The sequence below is a fragment of the Poromitra crassiceps genome (assembly GCF_964638095.1).
Source record: "Poromitra crassiceps genome assembly, chromosome: 20".
Taxonomy (NCBI): Eukaryota; Metazoa; Chordata; class Actinopteri; order Beryciformes; family Melamphaidae; genus Poromitra; species Poromitra crassiceps.
In genome coordinates this window covers 2,727,348-2,750,295 of record NC_139637.1, presented here as the reverse complement: position 1 = coordinate 2,750,295, position 22,948 = coordinate 2,727,348, and the positions used below count along the sequence as shown (strand labels likewise).

The following is a 22,948-nucleotide window of genomic DNA, read 5'->3' as shown; positions in this document are numbered from 1 at the left end:
CGTCCACCGCCATTATAATGTGTGGACCTCAGGGGTACCCGGAAGTAAATGTAAACATCCCGCTGATTTGGTCTATTGCTTCAATTAGGTGATAGGTCTCCTTGGGTGTGTGACTCCCGCTGGGAACCAGCACCAAGCATTCATTCATTCAAGATCCTGGGTGTGTGTGTGTGTGTGTGTGTGTGTGTGCGCGTGCGTGCGTGCGTGCGTGTGCGTGCATGCATGCGTGCGTGCGCGCGTGTGTGCGTGCGTGCGTGCGTGCGTGCGTGTGCGCGTGCGTGCGTGTGTTGTTGTTTTTTTATGTGTGAACTCACTGTTAACATAATGACAGTTACAGTATTAGCCAAAGGCGAGCAGTTAAGTGTCCAGAAGTGTCTTAGGCAGAGACTATGGATGAGTTGATCTAGATCGTTAGATTTTCTTCTATATCAGACACAGGTTTTCATTCCTACCTGACATGTTTCGACGGCAATACTTCCGTCTTCATCAGAGGTGTCACTAGATGGTGTGTGACGTGTCTTCATCAGAGGTGTCACTAGATGTCAAATCTGACAGGACGACCACGCCTCTGTAAACAACATCAGCTGTTTAAGACACGTCACACACCACCTAGTGACACCTCTGATGAAGACGGAAGTATTGCCGTCGAAACATGTCAGGTAGGAACACAAACCTGTGTCTGATATAGAAGAAAATCTAACGATCTAAGTAAAGTATAGACACTATGAACCTTTTTGGATTATGAGTTGATCTAAATCAGTGTTTCTCAACTGGTGGGTCGGGACCCAAACGTGGGTCGCTGATGCCTGTGCGGGAAAAATTCCAAACATCCCCAAATGTTGTCTCAACTTGTTTTAGTGAAAGAATTAAGATTCTTGAAACTTGAGCATCACCAGTCTGCCTTTTATCTCATTTGGGTTTTTTAGCCATTGTTGCAATTTTGTTCCAGTTTTGTTTATTTCATGTTTTTAACAGTGCATGAAGGCATTGTGTATTACTGCACTATTTTTTGTGAAATACATTTGAGTGGTATAAAACAAATACAAAATTTGGGTCGCGACTTAATGACTAAGGAAAAATGTGGGTCCGGAGACTAGACCAGTTGAGAACCACTGATCTAAATGACATTAGTCGTGACAGTTGACCTCCTGCTGCTTTCGTTTAGATCTGCACCTGAAGCTCTCTCTACCTCAGGGTTACGAGGCCAACCTGCACCCTCTACTCATCATCGTGTAAGTGTCTCTGGATTGCAGCCCCATGTGTCATAACACCTTGGAGGCAGGTGGACCAGGATAGGCCTGCCGAACATCTAGCTAAAGCTACTGACGGTTTAATGTCACCTCGCTCTTTTGCAGCCTTTGCGAGGTCTTTTCTCATCCTCTCTAGTCTTCTCTCTAGTCTCTACGACTAGCTCATCCTGTCCGTCTTGTCACACAGAGACGGAGTCCCTGGCAGTCAGTCAGTGACGGAGGAGTTTTCCCTGGACTGGCCTCAGGTGCTGTCCAGCTCGCACAACGTGGCCTTGGCCTGGGTGGACGGCAGGAGCGGGGTCGGCCGTGGACAGAAGAGCTCCAGCGTGGATCCACGCAAGCTGGGCTCGCTCCGAGTCAAAGATCACCTGGGAGTTGTCGAGTGAGTGCCCTTATGCAATATCATTAGGTACTGTGCTGTACTGGTACCGGTACTGTTGAATTGTGAGAATACTGTCAGCGTATTCATAATTAATAAACGGATGGACTTTTTATGATGTGTTTCCACAGGTGGTTGATGAAACTTCCATATATTGATGATCGTCGGATGGCCCTCTATGGCAAGGTTACCAGGCTTTTTCATTTGGCAGTTCAATACTTCTATTGAATAGAAGAGGATCATGAATAGACAGAAAGGATTATGCATGGCCTCCTACACAGATATAGCATGCTCTGTATCTTAAAGGGACAGCTCACCCTAAAATCCAAAATACATATTTTTCCTCTCACCTGTAGTGCTATTTATCCATCTATATCGTTTTGGGATAGTTGCCTGAGTTTTGGAGATATCGGCCTCAGAGATGTCTGCCTTCTCTCCATTACAATGGAACTGGATGGCACTCGGCTTGTGGTGCTCAAAGCACCCAAAAAAAAACATTTGAAAAACTCAACAGCATTGTCTCTTTCCAGAAATCATGACCCGGTTACTCAAGATAATGCACAGACTTTGTTGTGAGCAGTTTCATGTAGGAACTATTTTCTTTTGCAGTCTCAGGTAGGTACTAGCTAGCAGCTAGCTGCTAGCGGGTGTAGTCCGTCAAAAGAAAATAGTTCCTCCATTAAACTGCTCATAACGAGGTCTGTGGATTATCTTGAGTAACAGGGTCATGATTTCTGGAAAGAGACATTGCTGTTGAGTTTTTCAAATGTATTTCTTTGGCACTTTGAGCAGCACGAGCCGAGTGCCATCCAGTTCCATTGTATTGGAGAGAAGGCAGAAACTCTGCGGCCGATATCTCCAAAACTCAGACAACTAACACAAAACGATATAGCTGGATAAATAGCACTACAGGTGAGAGGGAAAAATATGTATTTAGGAATTTAGGGTGAGCTGTTCCTTTAATGTGTTTTCTATGTCTCTTCCTACAGGCATTTGGTGGCTATTTAACTCTGAAGATGTTAGCTACAACGGACAAGCTGTTTCAGTGCTCCGCTGCTGTGGCTCCCATAACAGACTTTAGACTCTATAGTGAGTTGAGATAATGTCATTCAATATTCATGCAATGTAGTGGCCATAAAAACTGTGATTTAACTTTATTTTTATTTTATTTTTATTTTTTTACCAGGGATTAAACTCTATAACAATTCATATATGTTTCACAGTATTCACGCAGTAGAAGTTACTGTATTTTTCAGGTGCTACATTCTCAGAGAGGTACCTAGGCCTTCCAGCGAAGGACGAACACAGTTACTCGGTGAGGCTCTGGGTGGACAGTTATTTTTCCTGGGGGGGCCACTTGAGAAAGCCGGATTGTTGCCGGGGGCCAAAAAAAATATCATGCCGGTAACCTCTACTTTTATCACTAGATTGATAGAAAGCACTTAATTCTTCAGCATTTATGATATTGAAAATCACTCCAAACAGCTAATTTAGGTAATCTCATATTTCTAGCTTCATAAATAATGGTGTGGTTTGTCTTAGACCTCCCGGGCCAGGCAGAACCATCACGAGGGCTGCATCTGGCCCCTGGGTCTGCTCTAAACCATAGACTGTATAAAAACGGTATCAACCTAATGCTCTGCACATCAGTGAATATACACTGTACCCCGGCCCTCTCTGTGATCGAGGCGAGCTCAACGCGAACGCTTCCCACTGGTACTTCCACAAGTTCCACTCTAGACTAGAGATGTCACGGTATGAAAATTTCACATCACGATTATCGTGACCAAAATGATCACGGTTATCGTATTATCACGGTATTCGTAAGAAATTGCTGAAAATGTTCAAAAAGTACTGAGAGACTCACTGAAATCATTTTACAACATTTTATATTGAAAACTCGGATCCAAAAAGGATTGATACACTCACTGAAATCATTTCGCCAAGGCCGCGCGTTTGCATCTGGGAGACTGTTGCCAACTTTGGTTGATGATGGACAGTATTTACCATGTTTTTCAAAGCACTGTAATCACGGTACCACGGTTTTAATGATAATGAAATTTTGGAAACGGTACGGTTATCGTAAGGAATTTTGTCACGGTTATCATTCAAAGCGGTTCTCGTTACATCCCTATTCCACTCCTGTTTTGGCTGTTTCTGTTCAGACTGCATCTCTGCTGGAGGAGGTGAACAAGCTGAAAGACGAGAACTTCCTCATCCTACATGGAACTGCAGATGGTGAGCAGCTGTTGTTACATTTTATACTGTCCTTTAATGTGAATTTTTATTTTGAATTGTATTACCGCTAATCTGTGTGTGTGTGTGTGTGTGCGTATGTGTGCATGCGTGCGTGTGCATGTGTGTGCGTGTGCATGTGTGTGTGTGTGTGTGTGTGTGTGTGTATGTGTGCGTGTGTGTGTGTGTATGTGCGTGCGTGTGCGTGTGTGTGTGCGTGTGGCCACAAAGCGAGGGTGCACTTCCAGCAGAGCGCGGAGCTCCTGAACCGCCTGGTGAGGGTGGACGCCAACTACTCCCTTCAGCTGTACCCGGACGAGGGCCACGTCCTGCGAGAGCCGCGCAGCCTCCAGCACTTCCAGCGGACACTGGTCAACTACCTCCAAAGCTGCCTGAGGCACAGCCTCCTCCTCCTCGAGCCCGTAGAGGAGCCAGAGGAGGAGGACGACTGAGCTCCAGAGCTCATCCCCATCTTCTTCTTCTGCAAAGACACTCTTAGGGACTGTGTACCATCTTCTGCATAACCTTGGGTCGGACTACCAGGCACAACAACAGCACAGGAGTGAGGACCAAACCCATCAGATCACCGCCTACAACTTGTGAAAAATGTATATACGGTATATACCGTCTTCTACACAATTGTTTGTGCTGTATTATGTTTGAGGCCTTGTTTCGTTACATAAGTTACACAAGATTATGTGGGCTAGTAGGCTACTGATTCTACCAAAAGTTTACATTAAATAGTCAAAAACATGCATGTCGTAACGGCTGCATGATATGGAGTAGTTTACAATGCACTGTTCTGTGTTTATACAGTACTTCCTTTAGCCCACCAGGGGGCCACACTTTTTTGGTTGTGGGCCACATACAGAAAAATATAAAGAGTCACAGGCCAAACGATATTAAGCGCGTTCGGTTTTCAAGCAGAAAACCGCCCGTGCCATCAAAAATTCATTTTCTATCCAAATAACTATACGACACTACTGAACAGTGCTCACCTATTGCAATATGGGTATTTCTGTATTTTTTCAACATTTCTTTTCATTTTGGATTCTGTGCCAAGAGGTGAGACAGAGATAATTTCACCCAAAACAGTGCAAAATAAAAGCCTGGATAAACAAGTGTGAATTCGCAATATCTGCGACCATCAACACAAACACAAACACACACGCGCACACACACACACACACACACACACACACACACACACACACACACACACACACACACACACACACACACACACACGCACACACACGCACACGCACACACACCTGACCTCCATGACAAGTTTCAGCCCTCTGCCATCCTGCATTTTGAAATGTGCCCCCTTTTAGCCAATTGGCATGAACACAAACACACACACACACACACACAAACACACACACACACACACACACACACACACACACACACACACGCACACACACCTGACCTCCATGACAAATTTCAGCCCTCTGCCATCCTGCATTTTGAAATGTGCCCCCTTTTAGCCAATTGGCATGACCACAAACACACACCTTCACACAAACACACACCTTCACACACACATGCACACACACACACACACACACACACACACACACACACACACACACACACACACACACACACACACACACACACACACACGCACACACCTGACCTCCATGACAAATTTCAGCCTCCTAGGGCGAAAACTGCGCCCCCTAAAGGGTGGTGAACTTTTTGTGGGCCGACCAACAGAGTGACTTTTATAGAGCTGCTGCTGCTGCAGCTAAAAATAAGGACCGGTGAAAAGGTTAAGAAAGGGACATGGTAAGTCTCCAGCATTCCTCCACAACTCTCAGTGAATATAGTTCAAGGCCCAAGTGTTCACCTTATGATGCAATGTGTAAATCTGTAGATATAGGCTATTCAAATTCAAAAACACTCAGCACATGTAGAAATGGTCTCAACTATTGGTTTCTGTGCCAAAAGAGATAGTGATAATTTCACCAAAATTCAGTATGGTTAATGTATATATGATGTACTTGAGAGAAAGAAAAAGAAAATCACGGTGCGCCACTTAAAAACGGACAATGGGCCGCAGTTGGCCCGCGGGCCATAGTTTGGCAATCGCTGATTTAGCCCAAATGGGGTTAAATGTGTCTCTAAATTAATTTAAATGAACATACTCACCATCTTAAATGTGCCAAATGTATCACATGGTCTGGTTTTATTAGTATGACCTTTATTAAAATGATTATGCAATTGAGACTAATCACACCACAGTTCAGATGCAAGTATAAATGTGATGAAATGACAATGTATAGACTGTGTAGGCCTGTTTATATTTAGTAGTACAGTATGTTTTCTGTTTTCATAAATCTGGGAATTTTTATGTTTTTTTCTTGTGTATTGCAGAATTTTATGATTTCTTTGACAAATTGTTGAGCTATGAAGTTCCAGTCAGGTCTTGGCCATCATGGAGTTACAAGCTATCAGTCAAACCATGCTTCATACTGCTGAACTGCATGTAGTTGTTTTGAAATGCCCTTGAGACTAGACAACTGTACTCGATTTTATTTTTTACAATCCTTGACAATAAAGAATGAAGTTGTTGTTTTACAGCAAAAAAGAAAAGATGTGTTTTGGTTCTTGAACATCCCAGTTGCATTCCTACCAGGCAAGCCATTTGCAGCCTTAAAAAAAAAAAATACAAATGCATTATTTACTAGGGACTGACTTTGGTCTCTGCAACTGTACAGCTGTGGCATTCACAACCACTTTTCTCTGCAGCTGTTGCTCTGAATGGACCACTGGCGTTCACTCTTGCAAAGCAGGTCTGAAAGGGAGGCATCTGTAGCAGCTTCACGGATTTGTATCAACTTTTGGTATCTGATGAAATTGAGGACCAAAAGGATCCGTTATTACACAACACTATCTACTAGCACTAATAGAGATCTTTCTACATGTGAAAAAAGGTTGGACATGAAGTCAAGTTGCCTACATTTTTGATGTCCCTAGGTCATCGGTTCTCAAAGTGGGGTCCGGGGACCCCCAGGGCTCATTGAAGGGGTTCCAGGCGGTCCCCAGCAAAAAGGGTAATAATTTATTTTCACTAGAATTCCAACCATAAGTAACACAATGACAGAATGTATGACAATTTGGTCATGGTTATAATATACACTTCCTGTAATAACACTTTTCCATACTAAGGAGGCCTCCAAGTAGCATTAGCTTTTGGCCATGGCCATGGCAAGATGTCTTGAAAAACCCATTGATAATACTATTGAAAATGTCAAAAAATCACATCCATGCAAGCTCAGAATATATTTCCCTACTTTGAATAATGTAATAACCAACTACATTTGTATCACAAATCATTTCTCATTTCTTCATATTCAATATTTTTTCATATTCAATATTTACATTATGACAATATGACAATGAATGTGGTGATGTTTTGACTGGCAATTAGATGGACATTGCAAATATGATTTTTATGTGGAATGAAAGGATGAAATTATATGTGTGTGTTAACACTACACTAATACAATATAATACAAAGATATATTCTTTATTATACTGTATTATTAACAAATTAACTGAATCATTTCCTACCCCATAAAGATGTTTTTAAAGCATTTCTATTGATTTGCTGAGGCCGCCCAGGGGGCCCCCGGGCCCCACTTTGAAAACCACCGGTAGGAAGGAGACTACCTATGCAGCATGTCCCTCACTTGCCCCCTGAGCAGCAGATGTACATAGAGATAACTTGTCTTTTCCCCCTTCTTTTTGAAGATAACTTGTCTATTCTGCCTTGGTACAGTAAATGTTGTCTTTGCTTGATTATTCAGACAGAGGCAGACAGTAGGCTTTATGACTTGATCACCAGTTAGTAGTTTTATTTGATAACTGGTGATAATCCACACAGGAGATAAAAAATGTAATTGTTCAGTCTGTGGTAAAGGTTTTGGTTGTAAAGGAGACTTGAAGAGACACATGATAGTCTCCACACAGGTGGTAAATTGAAAGTTTAGGAAAAGTCATGACATTTTGTTGTGTGTAATGAAATTGTAGCTCTAATATGTGTTGATTTTAGTGCTTCTTCAGCATTCTTCCAAACAATTCAAGTGAATGGTGACCAACTTTTAAATCTAATGTAAAAAAACAAACCCAGAAAACATAAAATGCATCCATACGATACTACTGAACAGTGTTCACCTATTACAATATGGGTATTTCTGTATTTTTTCAACATTTCTTTTCATTTTGGATTCTGTGCCAAGAGGTGAGACAGAGATAATTTCACCCAAAACAGTGCAAAATAAAAGCCTGGATAAACAAGTGCGAATTCGCCATGTCTGTCTTAATCCAAGTCTCCAGAAGCCCCGTGATGCCAAGTTGAGCTTAAAGTTAAAGTGAAAACAGGACTTTCAGCTCGACAGTGGATTCCAGCTAAAAACAGGACGTGACTTGGATTATGCCAGAAGAGCAGTAGCTATGGAGGCTTTTTTGAAAGTTGCTCACCATTCAATTGTTTAGAATAATTCTGTAACTCTGTTTCCCTGGAAAACACCACAAATGTTTTGTGGACTAAAAAACCTCACCCAACCTTCCACCAGCATGGGGGTGCATAGATAATGTTAGTAATGTCAGATCGGTGTATGAGCTGGCTATTGACTTGATTATATTTCAATAATGAGAGACTAGTAGAAAGTATAACAAGCTTTAATGAGACAACATATTAATTTTGGCGTATGACTCCATGATATGATGACGCTCTCCTGAGATGATGAGAGGGCGTCGTCAGTGAAGAATAGGATAGGAAATCCCCCATAGGGAATTCTTCTATCAGGAGTCATGACCGATGGTGGTGTCAGGGGAGGAGGTGGGGCAAAACAACTGCTCCAGCGATGATGATCAGCAACTGAGAATGACACATACACAGCACATAGCAAACAGAGTAAACATGGACCCTGATATACTACGCTGATTAGGTGATTGGGATCAGCTGGAGGGGAATACCTTGGGCTGATTGGTTATTGCCACATGTGTGGTAAACTGTGAATGGGTGAGGGGACAGCATCAGAGAAAGGGGGCGAGCCTAACAATGAATAGGTTATACGACCTCAAAGAAAGGGGGCGTGCACTGTGATATGACGAGATTGGGCGTTGGCTGTTAAGTGTGGGGGGCACGGGACCCCCTGGTGCGCGAGGTCCTGGAGGTGGGGGGTCTCTGCCGGAGGTGTGGTACCCGGGCAAGGTGTAGTCTTCATTATTGAAAATAGTCTAAGACTTCATTTATATGTTTAGAATGTTGAACAAAACCAGACATTTCAATGCAGGTTGGGGTGTGGTTTTCACAGGAGAATGTCACTTTCTGTTCTTTTATTATTCTTAAGGTTGCATGTGTCTGACATGGAGTATTATTCAAGAGAGGTTTGTAGACTGACACTGTTTAGTATTGTTGCTGCAGCTAGGGAGCCCAAAAAAAAGAGACGGTGCAATGTTTTGTCATTTTAATTTGTACAACAAACACTTCAAAATATTGGGAAACTGTAAAGGCTCTTGTCTTGTGAAGTGATGTATGTGAAGTAAAGCGTGCACACTACAAATCTGATTGGATATCTCCCACTATTATATCAAAGTAAAGCCATTTAGATTACATTTTAATGGTAATAGTCACACTAATAATTACCTTTAAATTGACTTTGTGAATGATCAAATCTGACGATGGTGATTTATGAAAATATGAATTGATGTTCAGTATGTAACTGCTTCTAACATAATTGTTGGTTTGGTGAAATGATGGTTGTTCTTACAACCCTGCTGTGTTGTGAAGTGTAGTGCTACATTACAAAGAACACGCAATGAACCTTAACTCGTATACACGCAATAAAATCTTCTCAAAACAGAACTTAAGAGTTATTTATGATTCAAAGAATCCCTAGAATTAAACCAAAGACATGATCTCATATCTATTTTTTTTTAATAAAATATGAATTTCCTCTTATTGTTACCACATAACCTGTGTGCGTGTGTGTGTGTGTGTGTGTGTGTGTGTGTGCGTGCGTGCGTGCGTGCGTGTGTGTGTGTGTGTGAGAGAGAGAGAGAGAGAGAGAGAGAGAGAGAGAGAGAGAGAGAGAGAGAGAGAGAGAGAGAGAGAGAGAGAGAGAGAGAGAGAGAGAGAGAGAGAGGATTTAGATTGTAAGTCGATTGTGTGTTTCACACTCCGGACCAGAAGATGGCGGTAATGCACCAATAAGCTGGATGCCAACCGCCGTAAAACAAAACAAGAAGAGGAAGAAGAAGAAGAACGCGTTTGACGAGATTGCGGCCTTTGTGTGTAAATATTCTTGAGCGAGGTACCGTCTAACTTACCGATGTTTTCCCCTTTCATTGGTACAGTTTACAACTGTAATTGACCAACAGAAGACTGTGTATGTGGATGGTATTATCACGGATATATAAACTGGAGCCGAGGCTCCGTTTAGCACTGAGAGAGGAAGAAGCTCATCGTATGGACTCAGATGGTTTCGTTAGCTGTGAAGCTAATGGAGCTAAGGCTGTTGGAGCTTTGACGTTGGTCAGTAAACCTTTTCATGATACAGTTCCCGTGTCACTGTATGGAAATGTCTCATGTCCAAAACCTGACAGCGTTGGTGAACTAATACGCTAGCGACTAACTGTGGCTGTTGAGATATTTGTGCTGTTTGAAAGAAGATAGCAGCATACGAGGAGGACGCTTCTTTGCCTGAGTCCAGACCTTCAGATCTCCCCAATCCACTGAGTTGACTGCTTCTGAAGAAGGAAATGGAGTGTAACGACTTAACAATGCAGTCTGATATCAGGCTAGAATCGTCTAGAACAAAGACAATAAAGCAACAACAACGAAAGCTGTTGGACACTGTTTTAAATCCTGTAGTGCGGTTACACAGAGTAACGGTACCACTAGACTTCCAGCAGCTGTTAGTAATTAAAGAAGAAGTTCCCCCTGAGCTGCAGGAGTGGAGCCCCAGTCTGGACCAGGAGGCCACAGAGCCCCCACACATTAAAGAGGAACAGGAGGAACTTTCGATCAGTCAGGAGGGAGAGCAGCTTAAGGAGGATCCAGACCCCCCATATATTAAAGAGGAACAGGAGGACCCAGACCCCCCACACATTAAAGAGGAACAGGAGGACCCAGAGCCTCCACACATTAAAGAGGAACAGGAGGACCCAGAACCTCCACACATTAAAGAGGAACAGGAGGACCCAGAGCCTCCACACATTAAAGAGGAACAGGAGGACCCAGAGCATCCACACATTAAAGAGGAACAGCAGGACCCAGAGCCTCCACACATTAAAGAGGAACAGGAGGATCCAGAGCCTCCACACATTAAAGAGGAACAGGAGGACCCAGAGCCTCCACACATTAAAGAGGAACAGGAGGACCCAGAGCCTCCATACATTAAAGAGGAACAGGAGGAGCTCTTGATCAGTCAAGAGGGAGAGCAGCTTCAAGGGCTGGATGAGGCTGATATCACCAACTTCCCATTCACCGCTCTTCCTGTGAAGAGTGAAGATGAGGAAGAGAAACCTCAGTCTTCACAGCTTCATCAAACCCAAACTGAGGAGAACAGAGAGGCAGAGCCTCTAGCCAGCAGCTCAACTGAACAGATGAAAACAGAAGCTGATGGAGAGGACTGTGGAGTATCAGAACCAGCCAGGAACTTATATTGTATACACTTATATCCAGCTACTAATCCACAACCAACTAGTGATCACAAGACTTCAGACTCTTCTGAGACTGAAGACAGTGATGATGAAAGGATGGAAACTAGTGAACCTCAGTCAGGTTTAGACTCACAGAAAAACAGTGAAGTTCTTGGAAAGAAACACTTCAGCTGCTTAGTCTGTGGTAAAGGTTTTGGTCATAAAGGACACTTGACAGAACACATGATGATGCACACAGGAGATAAACAATTTATTTGCACAGTCTGTGGTAAAGGTTTTGGTTGTAAAGGAGACTTGAAGAAACACATGATAGTCCACACAGGAGATAAACAATTTATTTGCACAGTCTGTGGTAAAGGTTTTGGTTGTAAAGGAGACTTGAAGAAACACATGATAGTCCACACAGGAGATAAACAATTTATTTGCTCAGTCTGTGGTAAAGGTTTTCGTGAAAAAGGAAACTTGAAGAAACACATGATAGTCCACACAGGAGATAAACAATTTATTTGCACAGTCTGTGGTAAAGGTTTTGGTTGTAAAGGAGACTTGAAGAAACACATGATAGTCCACACAGGAGATAAACAATTTATTTGCACAGTCTGTGGTAAAGGTTTTGGTTGTAAAGGAGACTTGAAGAAACACATGATAGTCCACACAGGAGATAAACAATTTATTTGCTCAGTCTGTGGTAAAGGTTTTGGTGAAAAAGGAAACTTGAAGAAACACATGATAGTCCACACAGGAGATAAACAATTTAATTGCACAGTCTGTGGTAAAGGTTTTGGTCTTAAGCAACAGTTGAAGACACATATGGTAGTCCACACAGGAGATAAACAATTTATTTGCTCAGTCTGTGGTAAAGGTTTTGGTGAAAAAGGAAACTTGAAGAAACACATGATAGTCCACACAGGAGAGAAACAATTTAATTGCTCACTCTGTGGTAACGGTTTTGGTCGTAAAGCACACTTGAAGTCACATATGATAATCCACACAGGAGATAAACAATTTAATTGCTCAGTCTGTGGTAAAGGATTTAGTCATAAAGCAAACTTGAAGACACACATGGTAGTCCACACAGGAGATAAACAATTTAATTGCTCAGTCTAGGGCTGCACGATATTGGAAAAAACTGACATTGCAATATTTTTTTATTCTGCGATATATATTGCGATATGAAAAGAACAGGAATTTTCACCAAAAGTCTTGAATAGGTCTATCAAGCCTTGCCTGTTTAAGAAGATGGCTAAGTGGGTAACGTGCACGGTTGACGTAGTAGGAAGTGAGTGTGTTTTTAGCCACAGACAGGGTGAGTTGCAGGATCCTAAGTGAGTAAAGGTACTATAGTTAGTAGGAAAAGAGCTTAGAACGTCACAGAGAGGGCGTGCATTACTGTATGTTATGAGTTAATTTGCCTTACTTGACATTGCACGCTCTGCGATGTGACTATTGCGCATGTGCACATTGCGATGACGATGCTGAAACGATATATTGTGCAGCCCTCAGTCTGTGGTAAAGGTTTTGGTCGTAAGCAAAACTTGAAGGCACACATGATAGTCCACACAGGAGATAAACAATTTAATTGCACAGTCTGTGGTAAAGGTTTTGGTCGTAAGCAACACTTGAAGTCACACATGATAGTCCACACAGGAGATAAACAATTTAATTGCTCAGTCTGTGTTAAAGGTTTTAGTCATAAAGCAAGCTTAAAGAGACACATGATAATCCACACAGGAGATAAACAATTTAATTGCTCAGTCTGTGGTAAAGGTTTTGGTCGTAAGCAACACTTGAAGAGACACATGATAGTCCACACAGATGGGTTAAAGTCCTTGAAATTTTAGGAAAAGTCATGACATTTTGTTGTGTGTAATGAAATTGTTACAGTAATGTAACAATGTAATGTAACGTAACAGCAAATGTATTTTCTGTAGCTGTTGACATAACATAGTAGCTCTAATGTGTTGATTTTAGTGCTTCTTCAGCATTCTTCCAAACAATTCAAGTGAATGGTGACCAACTTTTAAATCTAATGTAAAAAAACAAACCCAGAAAACATCAAATCCATCCATACTGCTAGTCTGTCTTAATCCAAGTCTCCAGAAGCCCCGCGATGCCAAGTTGACTTGAAAAGACATAATTTACACCTTGCTTTTAGCTGAAATCTCCACTGTAGCCATGAGCTTAAAGTTAAAGTGAAAACAGGACTTTCAGCTCGACAGTGGATTCCAGCTGAAAACAGGACGTGTCTTGGATTACGCCAGACGAGCCGTAGCTATGGAGGCTTTTTTGAAAGTTGCTCACCATTCAATTGTTTAGAATAATTCTGTAACTGTTTTATGTAAGAGCTCCCCTTCTTCTTCTGCAAAGACACTCTTAGGGACTGTGTACCATCTTCTGCATAACCTTGGGTCGGACTACCAGGCACAAAAGCACAGGAGTGAGGACCAAACCCATCAGATCACCGCCCACAACTTGTGAAAAACGTATATATATACCGTCTTCTACACAATTGTTTGTGCTGTATTATGTTTGAGGCCTTGTTTCGTTACATAAGTTACACAAGATTATGTGGGCTAGTAGGCTACTGATTCTACCAAAAGTTTACATTAAATAGTCAAAAACATGCATGTCGTAACGGCTGCATGATATGGAGTAGTTTACAATGCACTGTTCTGTGTTTATAGAGTACTTCCTTTAGCCCACCAGGGGGCCACACTTTTTTGGTTATGGGCCACATACAGAAAAATATAAAGAGTCACAGGCCAAACGATATTAAGCGCGTTCGGTTTTCAAGCAGAAAACCGCCCGTGCCATCAAAAATTCATTTTCTATCCAAATAACTATACGACACTACTGAACAGTTTAACAGTTGACGTTACAGTCGTTTATTGATGTGCTCACCTATTACAATATGGGTATTTCTGTATTTTTTCAACATTTCTTTTCATTTTGGATTCTGTGCCAAGAGGTGAGACAGAGATAATTTCACCCAAAACAGTGCAAAATAAAAGCCTGGATAAACACGTGCGAATTCGCCATGTCTGTCTTAATCCAAGTCTCCAGAAGCCATCAACACAAACACACACACACACACACACACACCTTCACACACAAACACACACACACACACACACATGCGCGCACACACACACACACACACACACACACACACACACACACACCTGACCTCCATGACAAATTTCAGCCTCCTAGGGCGAAAACTGCGCCCCCTAAAGGGTGGTGAACTTTTTGTGGACCGACCAACAGAGTGACTTTTATAGAGCTGCTGCTGCTGCAGCTAAAAATAAGGACCGGTGAAAAGGTTAAGAAAGGGACATGGTAAGTCTCCAGCATTCCTCCACAACTCTCAGTGAATATAGTTCAAGGCCCAAGTGTTCACCTTATGATGCAATGTGTAAATCTGTAGATATAGGCTATTCAAATTCAAAAACACTCAGCACATGTAGAAATGGTCTCAACTATTGGTTTCTGTGCCAAAAGAGATAGTGATAATTTCACCAAAATTCAGTATGGTTAATGTATATATGATGTACTTGAGAGAAAGAAAAAGAAAATCACGGTGGGCCACTTAAAAACGGACAATGGGCCGCAGTTGGCCCGCGGGCCATAGTTTGGCAATCACTGATTTATCCCAAATGGGGTTAAATGTGTCTCTAAATTAATTTAAATGAACATACTCACCATCTTAAATATGCCAAATGTATCACATGGTCTGGTTTTATTAGTATGACCTTTATTAAAATGATTATGCAATTGAGACTAATCACACCACAAGTTCAGATGCAAGTATAAATGTGATGAAATGACAATGTATAGACTGTGTAGGCCTGTTTATATTTAGTAGTACAGTATGTTTTCTGTTTTCATACATCTGGGAATTTTTATGTTTTTTTCTTGTGTATTGCAGAATTTTATGATTTCTTTGACAAATTGTTGAGCTATGAAGTTCCAGTCAGGTCTTGGCCATCATGGAGTTACAAGCTATCAGTCAAACCATGCTTCATACTGCTGAACTGCATGTAGTTGTTTTGAAATGCCCTTGAGACTAGACAACTGTACTCGATTTTATTTTTTACAATCCTTGACAATAAAGAATGAAGTTGTTGTTTTACAGCAAAAAAGAAAAGACGTGTTTTGGTTCTTGAACATCCCAGTTGCATTCCTACCAGGCAAGCCATTTGCAGCCTTAAAAAAAATAAATACAAATGCATTATTTACTAGGGACTGACTTTGGTCTCTGCAACTGTACAGCTGTGTCATTCACAACCACTTTTCTCTGCAGCTGTTGCTCTGAATGGACCACTGGCGTTCACTCTTGCAAAGCAGGTCTGAAAGGGAGGCATCTGTAGCAGCTTCACGGATTTGTATCAACTTTTGGTATATGATGAAATTGAGGACCAAAAGGATCCGTTATTACACAACACTATCTACTAGCACTAATAGAGATCTTTCTACATGTGAAAAAAGGTTGGACATGAAGTCAAGTTGCCTACATTTTTGATGTCCCTAGGTCATCGGTTCTCAAAGTGGGGTCAGGGGACCCCCAGGGCTCATTGAAGGGGTTCCAGGCGGTCCCCAGCAAAAAGGGTAATAATTTATTTTCACTAGAATTCCAACCATAAGTAACACAATGACAGAATGTATGACAATTTGGTCATGGTTATAATATATACACTTCCTGTAATAACACTTTTCCATACTAAGGCCTCCAAGTAGCATTAGCCTTTGGCCATGGCCATGGCAAGATGTCTTGAAAAACCCATTGATAATACTATTGAAAATGTCAAAAAATCACATCCATACAAGCTCAGAATATATTTCCCTACTTTTAATAATGTAATAAGCAACTACATTTGTATCACAAATCATTTCTCATTTCTTCATATTCAATATTTTTGATATTCAATATTTATATTATGACAATATTACAATGAATGTGATGATGGTTTGACTGGCAGGTAATTAGACAGATGGACATGGCAAATATGATTTTTATGTGGAATGAAAGGATTCAATTATATTTGTGTGTTAACACTACACTAATACAATATAATACAAAGATATATTCTTTATTATACTGTATTATTAACAAATTAACTGAATAATTTCCTTCCCCATAAAGATGTTTTTTAAAGCATTTCCACTGATTTGCTGAGGCCCCCCACCGGTAGGAAGGAGACTACCTATGCAGCATGTCCCTCACTTGGCCCCTGAGCAGCAGATGTACATAGAGATAACTTGTCTTTTCCCCCTTCTTTTTTAAGATAACTTGTCTATTCTGCCTTGGTACAGTAAATGTTGTCTTTGCTTGATTATTCAGACAGCGGCAGACAGTAGGCTTTATGACTTGATCACCAGTTAGTGGTTTTATTTGATAACTGGTGATAATCCACACAGGAGATAAAAAATGTAATTGCTCAGTCTGTGGTAAAGGTTTTGGTTGTAAAGGAGACTTGAAGAGACACATGATAGTCTCCACACAGGTGGTAAATTGAAAGTTTAGGAAAAGTCATGACATTTTGTTGTGTGTAATGAAATTGTTACAGTCGTGTAACAATGTAATGTAACATAACAGCAAATGTATTTTCTGTAGCTGTTGACATAACATAGTAGCTCTAATATGTGTTGTTTTAAGTGCTTCTTCAGCATTCTTCCAAACAATTCAAGTGAATGGTGACCAACTTTTAAATGTAATGTAAAAAAAACAAACCCAGAAAACATAAAATGCCTCCATACTGCTAGTCTGTCTTAATCCAAGTCTCCAGAAGCCCCGGGGTGCCAAATTGACTTGAAAAGACGTCATTTACACTTTGTTTTGAACTGAAATCTCCACTGTAGCCATGAGCTTAAAGTTAAAGTGAGAACAGGACTTACAGCTCGACAGTGGATTCCAGCTAAAAACAGGACGTGACTTGGATTACGCCAGACGAGCAGTAGCTATGGAGGCTTTTTTGAAAGTTGCTCACCATTCAATTGTTTGGAAGAATTCTGTAACTCTGTTTCCCTGGAAAACACCACAAATGTTTTGTGGACTAAAAAACCTCACCCAACCTTCCACCAGCATGGGGGTGCATAGATAATGTTAGTTCTGAGTGCAGGTAGGTCTAAAGCTCGGCCTGATCTCATTCATGAAATAGTATTAGTTTTATATAGGATTGAGAAGGCAGGCTGTGCAGTGGAGTTTTGCTGGGTTCCAGGGCATGCTGGGATTGAGGGAAATGAGACAGCTGATTCCCTTGCAAAGGAGAGCCTGAAAAAGGAAGAAGTTATATGTATTTCAATGGGAAGAGTTGAGCTCAGAGAGAAGATCAAGAAAGGAGTTGAAGCTGAGTGGCAGGCTGAGTGGGAAAAGGGGACCAAGGGGAGGCATTATTTCTCTCTGCAGCCTCAGGTCAAAATCAACTTGGCTGGATATGGGTGTAGGAGCGATAGGGTCAAGATATGTAGACTGAGGTTTGGTCATTGTGGGTTAAATAGTACCTTGTTCATTGTGGGAAAACATCCAGATGGGCGGTGTGAGTGTGGAGAGCCTGAAACTGTCAAGCATGTTTTTCTAGAATGTAAAAGGTATAGGAAAGAAAGGGAAATCTTTTATAAGAGGTTAACAGTAGTAGGAGTTTCTTCTTTCTCTCTAAAATCTTTCTTTGGCCTGAAGAATAAGAACCACCAGCTGATCACAGAGGCAGTGCTGACATTTCTGCATGAATCAGAGTTGTATCAGAGGATATAGTGTTTATTTATTTATTTTTATTTTATTTTTTCAATTGTTGGAGTAGTTGAAGTATAGAACTGAGGAGGGCAGTAATACGCCATGTTGCGTTTAAACTGCCGGAAATAGAAAGAAGAAGAAGAAGAAGAAGAGGAGGAGGAGGAAACGTTTGACGAGATGGCGGCCTTTGTGTGTAAATATTCTTGAGCGAGGTACCGTCTACCTTACCGATGTTTTCCCCTTTCATTGGTACAGTTTACAACTGTAATTGACCAACAGAAGACTGTGTATGTGTGGATGATATTATCACGGATATATAAACTGGAGCCGAGGCTCCGTTTAGCACTGAGAGAGGAAGAAGCTCATCGTATGGACTTAATGGTTTCGTTAGCTGTGAAGCTAATGGAGCTAAGGCTGTTGGAGCTTTGACGTTGGTCAGTAAACCTTTTCATGATACAGTTCCCGTGTCACTGTATGGAAATGTCTCATGTCCAAAACCTGACAGCGTTGGTGAACTAATACGCTAGCGACTAACTGTGGCTGTTGAGATATTTGGGCTGTTTGAAAGGGTGCCGCGTCTATGTGCCGACAGGCCGCAATGCCGATAGCCCACAAGCAGAACCAGCTGAGCGAGGCGGCGTGCAGCGTGTCGGTGGAGCTATACCTCTCCCAGCCCCCACGCCAAACTTAACCTCCCCCCATGCCTAAACCTAACCTCCCCCAGACCCTAACCCAAAACCTAACCTCTCCCACCCCCACGCCTTAACCTAAGGTCGACATTGCGGGTGGTCGGCATAGCAGGTGGTCGGCATAGCGGGTGGACCCCGTTTGAAAGAAGATAGCAGCATACGAGGAGGAAACTTCTTTGCCTGAGTCCAGACCTTCAGATCTCCCCAATCCACTGAGTTGACTGCTTCTGAAGAAGGAAATGGAGTGTAACGACTTAACAATGCAGTCTGATATCAGGCTAGAATCTTCTAGAACAAAGACAATAAAGCAACAACAACGAAAGCTGTTGGACACTGTTTTAAATCCTGTAGTGCGGTTACACAGAGTAACGGTACCACTAGACTTCCAGCAGCTGTTAGTAATTAAAGAAGAAGTTCCCCCTGAGCTGCAGGAGTGGAGCCCCAGTCTGGACCAGGAGGCCACAGAGCCCCCACACATTAAAGAGGAACAGGAGGAACTTTCGATCAGTCAGGAGGGAGAGCAGCTTAAGGAGGATCCAGACCCCCCATATATTAAAGAGGAACAGGAGGACCCAGAGCCTCCACACATTAAAGAGGAACAGGAGGACACAGAGCCTCCACACATTAAAGAGGAACAGGAGGACCCAGACCCCCCACACATTAAAGAGGAACAGGAGGACCTCTGGATCAGTCAAGGGGGAGAGCAGCTTCAAGGGCTGGAGGAGGCTGATATCACCAAGTTCCCATTCACTGCTGTTCCTGTGAAGAGTGAAGATGAGGAAGAGAAACCTCAGTCCTCACAGCTTCATCAAAGCCAAACTGAGGAGAACAGAGAGGCAGAGCCTCTAGCCAGCATCTCAACTGAACAGATGAAAACAGAAGCTGATGGAGAGGACTGTGGAGTATCAGAACCAGCCAGGAACTTATATAGTATACACTTATATCCAGCTAGTAATCCACAACCAACTAGTGATGACAAGACTTCAGACTCTTCTGAGGCTGAAGACAGTGATGATGAAAAGATGGAAACTAGTGAACCTCAGTCAGGTTTAGACTCACTGAAAATCAGTAAAGTTCTTGGGAAGAAACACTTCACCTGCTCAGTTTGTGGTAAAGGATTTGGTCATAAAGGACACTTGAATCGACACATGATAGTCCACACAGGGGAGAAACAATTTCATTGTTCTCTCTGTGGTAAAGGTTTTGGTCACAAAGCAAACTTGAAGGCACACATGACAGTCCACACAGGAGATAAACATTTTATTTGCTCTCTCTGTGGTAAAGCTTTTGGTCAGAAAAGAAGCTTGAAGTCACACATGCTAGTCCACACAGGAGATAAACAATTTCATTGCTCAGTCTGTGGTAAAGGTTTTCGTCGTAAAGATTGCTTGAAGTCACACATGATAATCCACACAGGAGATAAACAATTTAATTGCTCAGTCTGTGGTAAAGGTTTTGGTCTTAAGCAACACTTGAAGTCACACATGATAGTCCACACAGGAGATAAACAATTTATTTGCTCAGTCTGTGGTAAAGGTTTTGGTCTTAAGCAACACTTGAAGTCACACATGATAATCCACACAGGAGATAAACAATTTAATTGCTCAGTCTGTGGTAAAGGTTTTGGTCTTAAGCAACAGTTGAAGACACACATGATAGTCCACACAGGAGATAAACATTTTATTTGCTCTGTCTGTGGTAAAGGTTTTGGCCGTAAAGGAGACTTGAAGATACACATGCTAGTCCACACAGGAGATAAACAATTTAATTGCTCAGTCTGTGGTAAAGGTTTTGGTCGTAAAGATCACTTGGAGTCACACATGATAGTCCACACAGGAGATAAACAATTTAATTGCACAGTCTGTGGTAAAGGTTTTGGTCAGAAAGGAGACTTGAAGAAACACATGATAGTCCACACAGGAGATAAACAATTTAATTGTGCCATCTGTGGTAAAGGTTTTGGTCTTAAGCAACACTTGAATCAACACATGATAGTCCACACAGGAGATAAACAATTTAATTGCTCAGTCTGTGGTAAAGGTTTTGCTCTTAAGGAATACTTGAAGGCACACATGAAAGTCCACACAAGAGATAAACAATTTATTTGCTCTCTCTGTGGTAAAGCTTTTGGTCAGAAAAGAAGCTTGAAGATACACATGATAGTCCACACAGGAGATAAACATTTTATTTGCTCTCTCTGTGGTAAAGCTTTTGGTCAGAAAAGAAGCTTGAAGAGACACGTGATAGTCCACACAGGAGATAAACAATTTCATTGCTCAGTCTGTGGTAAAGGTTTTGGCCGTAAAGCACACTTGAAGAGACACATGATAGTCCACACAGGAGATAAATAATTTATTTGCTCTGTCTGTGGTAAAGGTGTTGGCCGTAAAGCAGACTTGAGGAGACACATGATAGTCCACACAGGAGATCAATAATTGAATTGCTCAGTCTGTGGTAAAGGGTTCCGTCTTAAGCAACACTTGAAGAGACACATGACAGTTCACACAGGTGGGTAAAGTCCTTGAAAGTTTAGTAAAGGTCATGACATTTTGTTGTGTTTAATGAAATTGTTATGTATGTAACAATGTAATGTAACATAACAGCAAATTTATTTTCTGTAGCTGTTGACATAACATAGTAGCTCTAATATGTGTTGATTTTAGTGCTTCTTCAGCATTCTTCCAAACAATTCAAGTGAATGGTGACCAACTTTTAAATCTAATGTAAAAAAAACAAACCCAGAAAACATAAAATGCATCCATACTGCTAGTCTGTCTTAATCCAAGTCTCCAGAAGCCCTGAGATGCCAAGTTGACTTGAAAAGACGTAATTTAAAGTGAAAACGGGACTTTCAGCTCGACAGTGGATTCCAGCTGAAAACAGGACGTGACTTGGATTTAGCCTGGGTGAACCCAGCCTCCACGTGACCTGCTTTCAGACCTGTTCTCAGACTGGGAACTCTGAGAGCAGATCACGTGGGGGCTGGGTTTACCTAGGCTAACTTGGATTACGCCAGACGAGCAGTAGCTATGGAGGCTTTTTTGAAAGTTGCTCACCATTCAATTGTTTAGAAGAATTCTGTAACTCTGTTTCCCTGGAAAACATCACACATCTTTTATGGACTAAAACACTTCACCCAACCTTCCACCAGCATGGGGGTGCATAGATAATGACTGAATTTTCATTTTTGGGTGAATTTATCCTTTACTAATATCAGTTATGAGAATCATTATTTTGTGTACTTTAGATTTAAAAGTTACACTCATACGTACACACAACACACTCGCCTTACCTACTTCATATGTCAACACGATGTGAGATGGACGTAGATTAATTAGTTGTACATTTCATTTATGAATGTACTGTATGTATGTTAGTTGTACTATACGTACAAATGGGAGAAAGTAAATTCCTGTACTGTGGGCTGAGGTGTCACTGTGCTCTGAAACAGATCTTCAGAGGTCGCCATGTCAGTTTGGTGTATGAGCTGACTATTGACTTGATTATATTTATATGTGTAGAATGTTGAACAAAACCAGACATTTCAATGCAGGTTGGGGTGTGGTTTTCACAGGAGAATGTCACTTTCTGTTCTTTTATTATTCTTAAGGTTGCATGTGTCTGACATGGAGTAGCATTCAAGAGAGGTTTGTAGACCACCAATGACGCTGTTTAGTATTGTTGCTGCAGGGAGGCCAAAAAAAGAGACGGTGCAATGTTTTGTCATTTTAATTTGTACAACAAACACTTCATAATAGTGGGAAACTGTAAAGGCTCTTGTCTTGTGAAGTGATGTATGTGAAGTAAAGCGTGCACACTACAAATCTGATTGGATATCTCACGCTATTATATCAAAGTAAAGCCATTTAGATTACATTTTAATGGTAATATTCACACTAATAATTACCTTTAAATTGACTTTGTGAATGAAAAAATCTGATGACGGTGATTTATGAAAATATGAATTGATGTTCAGTATGTG

The 22,948-nt window shown here is 41.5% G+C and overlaps 1 protein-coding gene across 1 annotated transcript in view; it reads left to right on the top strand.

Moving 5' to 3' along the window:
- Positions 1-4,342, top strand: part of LOC310795058 (inactive dipeptidyl peptidase 10) — a gene marked incomplete at its 5' end in the record, with an annotated part of 42,079 nt that extends 37,737 nt beyond the window's left edge. The window contains 7 exons of the mRNA XM_083657077.1: positions 1,166-1,232; positions 1,438-1,632; positions 1,761-1,815; positions 2,619-2,718; positions 2,886-2,944; positions 3,795-3,867; positions 4,096-4,342. Of these exons, the coding sequence (XP_083513203.1) occupies positions 1,166-1,232; positions 1,438-1,632; positions 1,761-1,815; positions 2,619-2,718; positions 2,886-2,944; positions 3,795-3,867; positions 4,096-4,316 (770 nt within the window). The 3' untranslated portion in view covers positions 4,317-4,342. The remainder of the gene's footprint in view (positions 1-1,165; positions 1,233-1,437; positions 1,633-1,760; positions 1,816-2,618; positions 2,719-2,885; positions 2,945-3,794; positions 3,868-4,095) is intronic.
- Positions 4,343-22,948: the final 18,606 nt, after the last annotated feature.